At 35.4% G+C, this 14,163-nt stretch overlaps 1 protein-coding gene across 2 annotated transcripts in view; it reads right to left on the minus strand.

Annotated features, from left to right (window-relative positions):
• Positions 1 to 14,163, minus strand: part of Cntn5 (contactin 5) — a 1,105,069-nt gene that overhangs the window by 429,892 nt on the left and 661,014 nt on the right. For both annotated transcript variants that reach the window (XM_074066853.1, XM_074066854.1), the window contains 2 exons: positions 6,968 to 7,091; positions 6,667 to 6,842 (listed from right to left, as the gene is read on the minus strand). In XM_074066853.1, coding sequence (XP_073922954.1) covers positions 6,667 to 6,842; positions 6,968 to 7,091 — 300 coding nt within the window. The remainder of the gene's footprint in view (positions 1 to 6,666; positions 6,843 to 6,967; positions 7,092 to 14,163) is intronic.

Below are 14,163 nucleotides of genomic sequence, written 5' to 3' on the forward strand. Positions count from 1 at the left end.
GTGCCCTGGTAAGAAAATTGGAAGGAAACAGAGACATTATTTGCCCAGAATTTACTAGCCTTAAGCTCTATGTGGATGGGTAGTGTCTACCAGAGCTGCTCTATCATTTAGAACAACCACCAAGAGGGACTAAAATTAGATAAATATTCTTGGTGTAATGTAATCACAGACCTGGGAAAAAGTGCAATGCAGACTCCAGTTAAGGAGGCAAAGGCAGCATTGAGAATTACAGGTTCCATGTTAGAAGCTGGGCTGTTTTATCACTGTGGCTGTGTGACTCAAGAAAACTAAAGGTCTCTGAGCTTCCCTTTGTTTCATGTTAATAAACTAGGTTGATAATAGAGCTGCCTTCACAAGGTTGATGTGAGAGCAAAACGTAGTGAGGTGTCAACTAAGATTAGTAGTCTGCTTGCCATTTAAATATTCAGTAATTGATGCTAACTATTGCCTTTTGCATTAAATATATATACACACATATGCATGCATAGGCACATGTTATTAAAATATATATATATATATACATACACATATATACATGAACACATCTCTATGCCTACACCTTGTTCTCTCTCTCCTCTCCCTTTCCATCTATCTTATCTGTTATGTCTGTCTATCTATCTATCTATAATCATCTTCCTACTTACCTCCCTACCTTCATATACAAGAATCAGCAATGTCTCCTCTTGGTGCAGAAATGAAGTCAAGGCCTACTAATTCCTTTGACTCGGGTAAAATTAAATCTAGCTCTCTAGGCTGAGTATTATGTACTCTGCTCCAATTTGTCTCTTAAAGAAAGGACTGATATGTGGAATAAAATGAAATTAGAAAGTACTCCTGTCCTCTGTCTCTACTTGTCTGTATTGTACTGATATCTTGATATTCACAGGATCTTAAGTCCTCCTGAGATAAACCTGTTAGTTTTTTGTTTGTTTTGTTTTAAATGTTAATCTGACACGAATAGTGAAATTTAAAGCATTCAGTGTTCTTTTGTGCTGGGGAAAGGTCTCCAAGACACTCTGCTAGGTAAGTGTGCTTGAGCTCTAAGGGCTAGAGCATTTATAGATGCTTGAATCATGTCTTTCCCCTTTGCATCACACAACCTGAGTGGAAAGCTGACCTCCCATTCCAAAAAAACAAGAGGAACCTTGAATTAAAAATGTAGCACACAAATGCAGCCTTGTTGCTGCAGGTTCACCTGTCACATATGGTCTAAGTTATTCCTAGGTTCCACGGAAATGAAAGGTCCTGTTTGGATGACCTTTCATCCAGTAAACACAATACTTACAAATCTAGAATTCATGGAATAGAAATAAGGATTAGAAGATATTCCACCGTAGATTACAAAAATTATCATTTAAGACTAACATCCAAACAACTTTCCTTTAAAGTACAATCACTGTTCTATCAATTATGACCACAGTAAGTGTCTTTTTTGTTGTTGTTGTTAGTAGTAGAGTTTGAAACAAGGGCCTTGTGTTTTCTACCACTGAGCTACACCCCCAGACCTTTTTGTTTTAGTTATTTATCAAATGTGGTCTTGCAGTGTGCTGGGCTGGACTGGACTGTGATCCTCCTATTTATCTTCCACGCCATAGGGATAGGCATAAACCACCACACCCAGCTCATTTGTTAAGATGGGGTCTTGTATCTTTTTGCCCCAGCTGGTGTCAAACTGTGATCCTCCCAGTGTCTACCTCCCATGAGCTAGGATTGCAGGCACGAGTCACTATGCACTGCTATAACTGTGCTTTTAAAGGAACACAAATTATGTCTTTGTATAGGTAGTGATAATAATTTTTAAAGGCAGTTTTTTGTGTTTGAAAGATAAAATTATAAATATTATTTTGTAATAAAACCTGGTAACTTCATAACTAGTGAACTCATGCATACCAATATGACTCCTTCATTCAGATTAATATTCAAATGATTTAATAAAGTTATTATAGACAAAGCCTTCTAGACTAATGAAATAAAGCTCTGGATATACTGTGGAGTTAGCAATTATTTAAATAATTTCATTAGATGTTAAACATTAGCACAATGCAGGTTTAAAGTCTAAGGTCAATTTTACTTTAGGAGAAAAGTGATGGAAAAGCTAGAGAAGTAATTTTTGAGTTTGATAAGAAAATGAAAGGTTAAATTAAAGGGCTTAAATACAAAGTCCAGAAGTCATATAATCTCTACAAAGTTAAGAAGGTTATTTTAATCAACTGCTTCAAGTAAAACTAATGGAGTATTCTGAATCTAAATGCCGCAAAAAGCAATATGCTCAAATTTAGATATGAACTATCAATTTACCCAGGATTGCACATGAAGATATTTTTGAAGCAAGAGACAGCACGAGGAGATTTTATTCTTGATTCATTTTGTGTTTGACTTGCTGGCATGAATTATTTCTAAAAATCCCAACTTTGGAGAAATTGCTACAAGCTTTGGGTTTCTGAAGGATGTGTGAAACGCAGAGCATGTCACATTATCATTCCAAATTCTCATCAGCGTGGTCATGAGCTAATAGAGTGACAAAGTTCATATGACGCATTCGTGCTTGTCAGTGAAGAGAAATCACTGCCCTAGGTGGCAAAATTTTCCCTATGATAAACATACGCTCCAGGAATAAAATATATTTTGCCAAAAGTAACATTACTGATAACCAATACAATCATCAGTAGCAAGAACACTTCAGCACGTTCACTCATATCTTCCTTTCTGAACTTGAGAAGAGGTTTATAAACCTAACTTCTCTACCTCATTAACTTTTCCTGTACCCTTGTGAGGTAAGCATTTATTAGTGCTACACTAAATATTAGCATTAACTGAGTTGAACCATGGTTGTAAATATTTAGGGAGAAATTAAATGAAAGCTCCTCTTGGTTAGATATTTAACATGGGAGAAGTGGGCTACAAGGATAAAGAGCAAGTAGCTGCTCAAATCCATTAGTGATTCAAATGAAAATTAGAGAAAAAACTGATATCAGTGACTTAAGTGAATAATTTTATGACCAAATTCTAGTTACATTTAAAGAACAGATTTGACTTGATGTCAGGCTAATGAAACTTACTACAGGGATGTTGCTGAGAGTGCTAGATGAAGCTACAAGTGAGAAATGTGAGAATTTGTCGAGAGATTTTCTTCCTTTAAGTGGGAGGAAACTAGAGTTCTTTCCTTTGACTTTTGTCTGTTTGCTTTGAACACTAGGAGTCTCAAGGAAGTATTTGCTTCTGCCACAAACATTATCATACTTTTAGACATACCATACCTTGACCTCTAATATCCAATATATTTCTCCTGGTTATAATTACTTACCCATATCACTTATTGAACATAGATTTTATATACCAACTTAAAGGTAGAGATTAAGCATGCTAAAAGATATCTATTATACAAGTATACATTTGCATTCTGTATTTGTGGATATATAGGTTAACAAGTGAATAGACACAAAATTTTGCTTTACACTTGTTTAATTTTCTCTACACTACATACACCTTTTGCTTTTCCTTCATTGGCAGGTAAAAGTACCATCATTCATCTCCTCATCACCATTCTCAGCAAAATTCAGGACCTATGATAGTGATGTCTGCATTTCTTTTGCAAAGGGTGGAGGTTAGGACAATGTCTCACTCCATAGCCCAGGCTGGCCTTGAACTCAAGATCCTCCTGCCTCACCTTCCCAAGTGATGGGACTAGCAGTGTGGGCTCCCAAGTGTGGCTCTTGTCAGCTTTTGATAATGGCCACAGTCATTTTTGCCCTATCTCAAATGCCCACAGACAATTTAGCCTTGTAAATCTTTACTATAAAGCCTCCAATAAATAAAGAAAATGTGATAAAAATAATTATACACTAAAATCAATTTTGATCTCCAAATTACTGATTTAGAAAGAGCCCCAATGATCCTTCAACTGTTAATTTACAAAAGGAAAATCAAATAAATGGCTTATTAACTAAATTTAAACAATGGGAAGAAATGTAGAACACTCGGATGGTATTCTTATTTTTCTTACTAATATTTTTATATATCACATAGGTGTTCAAAATTGAGAATAAATTTGTGGTTGTTGAGGCAGATGCATGAAGGTTTTATCTTTCAGTGGAGGAACAGAAAGTCAGGTTTGATATGCCATTAAAAAAACAAATACATGAGAATAAGAGAAGATGGAGTGCTATGAGAGTTAAATTAGAGGTATCATGTGTAAAAAGGATTCCTGTTTTGTAGTGCAACCCATGTGTTGCTTACAAGGATGAAATGAGTTCATATGTTTAAAATATAAAGCACTGCTGAACACACATGTAAGCACTCAGTAAATATAAGCTGGAAATGCAAATGTGAGACCTTAAAGATGGTTCTTAAAATCTTATTAATTGGGTTTAGCTGTAATACTATCCTACTGACCATCATAATTTGTTTTTTGCCATCTGATATGCACTACTATCATGTGGAGTTTCATCTCTGTAACAAAATGTTCACTGCAAAGGACTGAATTTGTGCTAGGTTTTGGAAAGGGGCAAGCAGGGGACCAATATATGATTAGTGGAAAATGAAAATATTTTAAAATATATTTCTGGGAAATCTATGAAGGAAAGTTGCCACTTGGTGCTCCAATTTCACTTCACTTTTCAATATTCTCACGTCCTCTTAGAAGATCCTTTCTTTCCCCCTTAGCTCCCTAATCCTTAAATTTCACCAATTCCCAGAATTCTTTAGCATCCCTACTTTCAGTTAGATAGAAGACAAAACAGGTTGCTCAAATTTTTATGCTTTCTACCACCTATAACTGTGTTTTCCCCAAAGACCACTCAGAAAAAAAAGGTATATCAAACCCTAAAAGATTTATTTTTTAATATCCTAAGTTAAACATAATATGACATCTAGACAGAGTACTAATTTCAAGGCAAAAGTGACTTGCTATTTGTGGGTAACTGTGTCTTTCTACCAGATGTGTTAGATTCTTTTGGTTATCTAACCTATGTATTGAGTTAGGTAGATTAGTTATGGAGAGGGTTGGAGCCAATGGATGCACATATATGTCTATCAACAATATTTAAGGTAAAATAAGCAAATACTGATCTTGACAAAGTGGAGAACAGCTTTATGCTAAACCATCAAGACAGTGTTTCCAATGCTTGGTCTTTGAACTGTAAGTGGGGCCCAAATACTGTATGACCTTCTTTTCCTCAGAATCAGCTGGGTTTAGGTAACTATCTGATAGTTGTCAATGGTCTTTGCATAAAACATAGGAAGCCACAGTCATTTGGACACTAGGATCTTCCAAAAACAGATTTATACTCTAAGTCATGCAGAAAAATTGGCTGCTACTGTAGGAAAAAAAAATGATATATAGGTTATTGCTAACTGGTGTACTTATATCAGGGAAAATAGACCTGAGCTATTGGCAACTAATGTCTCTATATCTGTCTGGATAATACTTCTCTCATGAATACAGGGCTAATTTGAGGGGTTACGTGGTTTAATAGGTTACTTCGCTAATTTTGCATACTGAAAAGTATCACTTTCTGTAATATACTACATATTATTATCTAAAATAAGAATAGTGTATTTAAGCTACTGTTTTGGTATCTTTTGCACCTGTGATGTGCCTAACTGAAATCTTTAGACAAAGCTATTTTAAAGATAGTATGCAGATTTTTTGAGAGTCTATCTCAGTGCCCTCCAAACTGATCTGTTATCAATCTTTTTCTTCTTTATATAATTCTCTTACAGTGTATCTGGATTCTAGGTTAAACAGAAATGATATATGACAGAGATTCCATAAAGCACGAATCAATTATTACATCTTCAGACTATATTTTAACTTAGAAAGACCATTGTATGATAGCTTAGTTAGCAGTAAGTTACATATATTAGGACAAGGATTCTTGGCCCTCCATTTTTTAAGAGATTGTGATTCTCAAGAATTTAAATTTAAATAGGATTACTAACTATGGAATAGTATTAACCCTTTTCACACGGTAGCCTGTTTTCAGTTTGGTATAAACCGTCTCCTTCCGTTAAAGAATTTCAATTTTGTTTTTACAAAATGAATACATCTAGTTAATCAGATATATGATCTACTTCAGAGACCATTTATGTTCTAGTGTACATGAAGTCATGCATCAATTTAAATGCACCAAGTGATTGTGTCATTGTGCGGCTGTAACATTACTGGGTAATATAAGCTGACAAGGGCACCGTCGTATACACACTTGATCCATACGTAGAGATTTGGTGTGTGGGGGGGGAGTGCACACGAGATCTATTTTTCATTACAAAATTGGGATACATGGGAGCCACAGCAAGAATCTGAAATACTGTTTGAGAGGCACTTCGTTGGTTACTTAAGTATAAGCGTAATTGAGAATATTCTCTCTTACGTTCTGAGAATCGACAGAGAACAGGGATTATGATAGACAGGACACAAGCAGATGATAACATTTACAAGCTTGATCTGCCTTTATGAACAGGATTTAAACTCCCAGACTCAGATACTTGTTGGAAGACAGCAAATATTTCAGGCAATTTCAAAATACCCCAGGAAGAAATGCATTGTTTACATTGTTTTAGTTCTTTCTGTGGTTTTAGCACTATTTTTAAACTCAAACTTTGTTTTTACTTTAAAGTTTAAAAGTGTACATGTGGATATAATATGAAAAATCATGTTTTACTCACAGGCAAACTGAAGTGTAGCTTCTCTACTAAGAATACTTCCAAAAGTGTTGGTTGCTAAGCACTGATAAAGGCCGGAGTCCTGGGCCTCTGTGGGGTCGTTGATGATGAAGGTGCCATCTATCAGACTGTAGCGATAGTCACTTTCCAAATCTATTTCTGTCCCGTTCCGAAGCCATCTTAGGAAAAACCAGAAGACAAAGATGTAGAAGCTGCTTGAGAAATTAAGATACTCCCCAGGAGTGTCAGAATCGCATAGGAATTTTTTAGGACTTAGGAAAACTGATTGACAGTGAATTTCTACCTGTATGTGGGAACTGGGTTGCCACGAACTTCGCAATTCAGTACGACCTTCTTTTCCTCAGAATCAGTTGGGAAAATGATGTCATCTGGTTCTTGAACAAATACTGGCCCGTAGTCCACACTTTCTGTAAGAGCCGAAGGATGCACTTTAAAACACTTTAAAATTCTTCAAAATAGCAAGACAGTCCCCTCATCACACACTGTAATTTACATTTAAAAACCCTTGCCTTTGCTTTGTGATAAACAGGCAAATTTCCAAATAAGGTAGAGCTAACAAGCTACATTGCTTTTAGCAGATCTTAGAGACCTTATTGACTAAAAATGTGTTTAAAGATACGGATAAATGTAATGGCAAAAATAAAATCTCAAACATTGGTGTATACTTTCAAGGTGTATTTCTGTTTGGATCTTCTAAAGCAGACCTAAATGAAATGAAACTACTATGAAAAACAACACTGAAAAACTTAAAAATTTGTAAAACTCCTTTTTTTTTTTTTTTTTGGAAAGGGAATCTATTATTCACAATTGTTGTGCTGGGAGTACATTGTGGCATTTGCAAAAGTTCTTACAATACACCAAATATATCATATTGAATGCACCCCTCTATGTAAAACTCTTAGAATGTTAATAATATATGCTAAAGAGATAATACAATGCCACTGAAAACTATAGACATGTAGATGTTGCTTCTTTTTTGTATTCTTTGTGCATTCCTTCACTCATTCACTCAAGCACTATCTATTTAGTGCTAATGAGGTTGGAGTGTGAAGAAAAATGACAATACCAATAAACATTTTCATGGAATAAATGAAACATGTCCTTACGAAAGCAAAACAGCTGAATTAAAATGTCAAAACTATATATTCATTAGATGTTTGATGAATATGTAAATATAGTAAATAAGGACAAATTACATGCAAATATAGGGCTGTTGAAATCTAGAACGTTATTACAACTCTCATTCTCTTCCTCTCCTTCTACCACTTACGCTGTAATATTTATAAAGCACTTCTATATTTATACTAAATAGTCACCTAATTCTCTGCGGTCACTATTAGAATTATTTGCAATAGAAAAATGAAATTTGAGGTTCTCAGAGGAGACTCTGCAACATTAGTCACACGGTAAGTAGTTGATTTTTTAGATTTCTCTGGGTTTTCTTCTTATGTTCTGGAAACTTCCAAAATACAACAAGAGAAATGTCTGTCAGGCTTAGGAAAGCCAGAGGGGTAAGGATTGCTAAACTATGGGCTGAGTGTGAAGGGAGCATTCTGCATAGCACATATTCCATCATGACTATCTCCTGTAAGGCACCTGTTTGTTAATCATTGTCCGTTCTTAAAGCATTTTAGCAGTGTTCAGACTTTCCATTAACCTATTTGTTGCTACTAAGCAACCCAACCCAGATGACAGCAAAAAGAAATGGCAAATTAAAAAGTAAAGTACTTAAAATGCCAAGTTAAACAACCTTTATTTTCTTCCTCCTTTTTTCTTTGAGATGCAAAGTTTATTGTTGGGAGTAAAAAAGCACATATTTATGTAGAACTTCCCAGTCCCCAGTTAGGCATAATCAGTGATGATCCTATTTCAGGAAGAGATCAGTTTCTAAAGCTTTATAGCAAGACATATTACAGATGCACGAGAGTTTTGATCCACTCTCCCATGGGAGTGAATTCCATCCACTGATCATAATGGTGCACTGCTTAAAGTCATGTCCTGCCACTTCGTTCCTTTTTAGCTTGATCGAATCTGCAACTTGTGAGACAGACTTCAAAACCTTTATGACAGTAAGTCATTGTGAAGATCTTCAGAACCAAAATATTAAATCTTTTAGTAGCAACCACGGAGACATTTGTATAATAAGCAGATGTCATTGCACAAAGTCAACTTCTCATGGGAGCAATGTTTTTGAGTGTTCCCTTTCTTTATCAGAATTTTTATTAACACATTGCAAGATATCCTTAGTTGGCAGCACCTATAGAGACAGTGGTTATTGCCTGGAAATGTCAAATTCATACCTCTAGAGGATTGCTTCAATTTAGAAGTGATCTGTTGATTCTCTGCTATCAACTATGATAAAAGTAAAACTTAGACTTCCCTTCATTGCATCCCATGTCTACCTCTTAATTTTATTTCTTAATTGTGGCTCAATCTCTCATTTATAGTTCTCATTATTATGAGATTAAATATTTATTATGTCTCCTCACCAGTTTTCCTTTACCAAGTGCTTTATCTTTTCCCTAGTGCAAAGCTCATTGTGCTATAAACCTTGTTAGGTGGTTAAGAAAATCTTATTTTTTTTTATAATTTAAAAATCTTTAAAATAGGACATATTTGTTGTACACTGTGATTAGGATTACATTGCACATTGTAACCTCACCATCTTTTCCCCTCAATCTTCTCCCGCCCCACTTAGAGGTTTCATTGTTCTAGTTCATGTAAATATATGAAGTCCATCAGCCATATACCTTTACCTTAATCTCCTTCATTCCCCCTCTCCCTTCCCACTAGTATTCCCCCTCCACACACTGTATTTTACAGTCCTATTTTTTGTTATTAATATTTAAGTTGATGTTCAAAGGGGTTTCTCAATATATCCCTGCTGTGCGTGTACTTTACTTTGGTCAGTTCAACCCCTTCCATTTCTCTCCCTTACCCCACCCCTCCCGCACCCATTATCCAACACCTTTCAGTACTCATCCTTATATCCTCTACCTGCACAGGTGCTGTGTATTATGATATTGCTGGTGCTCTATCATTCCTTTTTCTTTTCCCTCCTTCCCCAAGTACCATAGACTAGTACTATGGTACGATTACAAACATGTTCTACATATGCGTTTGTATATGATGTTTGTTTTTGTGTATATGATTATCTCTTGGACCTATCACATATGAGAGAAAACATGTGGCCTTTATCTTTCTGAACTTGACTTACTTCACTTAACACGATGCCTTCTAATTGCATGCATTTACCTTCAAACCACATGATGTCATTCCTCCTTATGGCTGAGTAAAAATCTATTCTATAGATAAACCACATTTTCTTGATCCATTCATTAGTTGTAGGGCACTGGGTTGTTTACATAGTTTGGCTATTGTGAACAATGCTGTGAGAAACATTGGTTTGCAAGTGATTTTGGATATATGCCCAGGGACACTATCACGGGATCATGTCGCAGTTCTACTTACTGCATTCCATAATATTTGTACTAATTCATATTTCCACCAATATAGTCTGTAAGGGTTCCTGTTTCACCACATCTTGGCCAGCATTTGTTGTTGGTTTTGCTCTTGAAGACAGCCATTGAAACTGGGGTGAGATGAAATCTTAGGGTAGTTTTGATTTGCATTTCTTTTATAGCCAGGGTAGTTGAAACCTTCTTCATGTATTTATTGGGCATTTGTACCTCTTTGTAGGAATAAATTTAACAAAGGAAACCGAAGACCTTTTCAATGAAAACTATAAACCACTGAAGAGAGAAATCAAAGAAGATGCCAAAAGATGTAACAATCTCCCATGCTTGTGAATTTGTAGAATCAACATTGTGAAAATGGCTGTACTACCAAAAGCAATCTACATGTTCAATGCAATTCCCATCAAAATACCAATGATATTCTTCACAGGGATAGAAAAATCAACCCTAAAATACACATGGAAACACAAAAGACCTTGAATAGCCAAAACAATTCTGAGCAAAAGTCCAATGCTGGAGGGATCACAATTCCCGACTTCAAACTATAGTACAGAGTCATAACAATAAAAACAGCATGGTATTGCCACAAAAACAGACATGAAGATCAAAGGGTTAGAATAGAAGATACAGACACAAATCCATACAGCTATAGTCAACTGATTTTCGATAAAGGACCCAAAGTACACAATGGAGAAAAAGACAGCTTCTTCAACGAATGTTGCTGGGAAAACACGTAGAAGACTGAAATTAGGTCCCTGTCTCTCACTCTGCACCAATATCAAGTCAGAGTTGATCAAAGACCTTAATAATGGGCCTGAAACTTTGAAACAATTACAGGAAGTAGCACATTTGAACATAAAGTCGTAGGAATTCCAGTGGCTCAGAATCTAAGAATGAACAAATGGGATTGCATCAAACTGAAGCGCTTCTGCACAGCAAAGGAAAGTCACCAGACTCAAGAGACAGCCCATAGAATGGGAGAAAATCTTTGCCCGCTATTCATCCCACAATGGACTAATATCCAGAATTTACAGCATACTCAAAAACCTCAAACCCCAAAGAATCGACATTTCAATGAAGAAATGGGCACATGAATTGAATAGGGAATTTTCAAAGAAAATTTCTTCTTTTTATGTGTATTGTGGTTCTTGTGCTGTATTTTTATGTGATTAACATTCATTATAGATTAACCTAATTAAGAGTCTGACAACTTTCTGGATCCACCGACGTTTATCTCTGGGCAGGCTGATTAAGCTGGTTTACAAGCCCTTGGTTCTTCAACTACATAAGCCTCAGCCTGCAAGAAACCCTCACCCAAGGCCGGGCCCCACCAATCACAATGAAAACCAAAGCCAGATATTCCTTCCTTCTTTTCAAGCCATTTTCAGTCCCATGAACCTGCTCTCCTCAGAGTGCTCCTTATGGGTCGCTTTTTCCATGCCCTTTTGTCATATGTGTTGCATCCTCAGCCTTTCTGTTAGCACTAATTTTGAGTCTTGTGTGTATTGGTCTTGCCTGCCACAGGAAAAGCAAATAGTAAGTTAGAGCTCAAATATCTAGGTAGAGGAAAGCAGTTCTTCCCCAAAATGTGCACAGTAGACATATGAAAATGGAACTACTGACCTACTCTGAAGAGCTTTCTCCTAGCTTTACATCAGGAAAACAAGATATGTTGTGGAATCACCTACCCTGGGGGCAAGATGGCCACAGCTGTGGAGGTCAGCAGGGCTAAGAGGCATTGGACAAAGTAGCATAAAACAAAGAGGTTTACACTGAACTTAAGAATAAGAGCATATACCATATATATTCCTGTTTCGTCCTGTCCCTCAGGAACAACCCCCATCCTCCTAGTCTCAACAAACTCAGAAAAACACTGGAATTAAGAAAAAAGTGTTACCCATCCATCTGGTGATGCTCCAATTCTCTTAATATTTTATGTCCTCCCTTTGTTATTTTAAAATGAAATTCATGAATTTTAGCTTACCTGCTTATAAAAATGTTTTGAAAACTAATAAAATGAAAAATAAAAGACAAATAACTTCTTAAAAATTGTATTTAATTCAACATGTAAGTTCTCAGGAAAAAAGAAATAATAATTTTTTTAATATAAAACTCTCATAAATGCTGCAACTACAAATGTAAACTGATAAGGTGTGTGATATGGGTGCCTCAAGCATAGGCTGGTGCTAAGAAATGCAGTTTTTTAAGTAATCACCAACTATTAGAAAAGCTCTGAATAAAATAGTATAATTTTGTTATCCTTGTTACTACTGCTTTCCTTTAGATAATTACATTTTTCCTTTTATAAGTATGATGGCATCTTACTAATATTTTTCCTTCCTGCCATCAGAGAGGTGCTATTGCTATCACTGCTAAAATTATTATTATTTTTATACCTGGTGCTCAGGGGTCTCTCTGGCAACTAGTGATAAAAACATTCCACTGCTTAGTAGAGGCTTTCTGTTAACTTGGACAAAATATTTAGTCTTCTTAACAAGAACTGTAAGTCTTAATAATTTGACTACAGTCATCTGTGCTTTTCTACACACATAGCATATTATGTTCATATCCTTCAACACTCTGCCCTATTTGTGCTATCTAGTACCCACTTCTATACCCGATATATTTTAGATCAAGAACCACTTCCTCAATATAATTTCTGTTGATCATACAAGACAGGTCAGATTTAATGTCACTGTTCCATGCTCCCACAAAATCATGTGCTTACCACTGTCACGATAACATAATAGATTGTATGCTTTGTGTGTGTATTGTGTCATTTTCAAAAATTGAACACATAATGCTACAGGCAGATTTAAATGTGTGGTCTTGGGAAAAAGGAAGCAGACAGAAACAGCTTCTGTGAACTAGAACTAAATGAAGCATTCCTTGCTGAATCTCACTCTCTCCTATAGGGCAGGTGTCTCAAAATGCTGCTGATTCAATCTTTTCCAGAACTAAGAGGACCAGGTATTACTGACCATGGATTGGTTAAACAGAAGATGGAAGCAAAGTGGAAAGAAGGGGGAATAAATTAAAATGCAAAAATGCCCCCAAATTCTATCACAGATAAGGAATTATAATGTTACAGGAGAAATCCAAGCCAATAATAGGACAATTCACTCCAGATAAATAATATTTTTAAAACCTGCAGAAATCCAAAGATACTTAATATAATATGGCAGAGGAAATGAGTGAAATGTACATACTTATCTGCTCTCAACCCCCAAAGAGAAAATGAAGTACTGGGGAAAAAGAATGTCAAGGAAAGAGAGCAGAAATTTGTAAATTTGAAATGCTTTCACAACTACTAGGTAGATAAAGAGAAATCCACTTTTAGAAACTACATAATAATTATCAAAGTATTAAGAATTAGAAAATATAATTTACATGGGATAATCCATTTACAAAGGATAGACAGTTAGACTGATAATAGACTTCTTATCTGTGAAAAGAGAGGCCAAGAAAAAGATAAAGTATTAAGGGGCAAAAACTATCAATGTTGAATTTTATACCCTGTTAAAGTATCATTTAAGAGTAAAGGCAAAATAAGATATTTTCAAACAGATAAAGACTAAGATCACATAGCACAGTCATATTCTCATTATTGTAGGATATGCTTCATCAAGGAAAAGAGTGAACCTAGAGAGAAGGGTTTTGATAAAAAAACTATGATTATGGGTACTAATAAATGAAAAATATTAAATACTAATTTCACTTATTATTGTTTAAATAGGTAAACACATGGATAAGTAACAAGTACATAAAGCGTGAAACTATATCATGTTTGAAAAAAGTCAAATAACTTTATATGTAGGAAATTTCTAAGTAAATTGATGATAATTACTAAATGAATATTTGATGGCAATCATGAAAAGAAGAAGCAAATGATGGATACAATCCAAGCCAATAATAGGAATGTAATAAGGAAGCAAGATCTACCTAATAGAAAGCATGGGGATATGAAAAGTTCCCTAAAGAAGTAAAGAACATGGAAGATGCT

The sequence above is a fragment of the Castor canadensis genome, chromosome 2 (assembly GCF_047511655.1).
Source record: "Castor canadensis chromosome 2, mCasCan1.hap1v2, whole genome shotgun sequence".
Classification (NCBI taxonomy): Eukaryota; Metazoa; Chordata; class Mammalia; order Rodentia; family Castoridae; genus Castor; species Castor canadensis.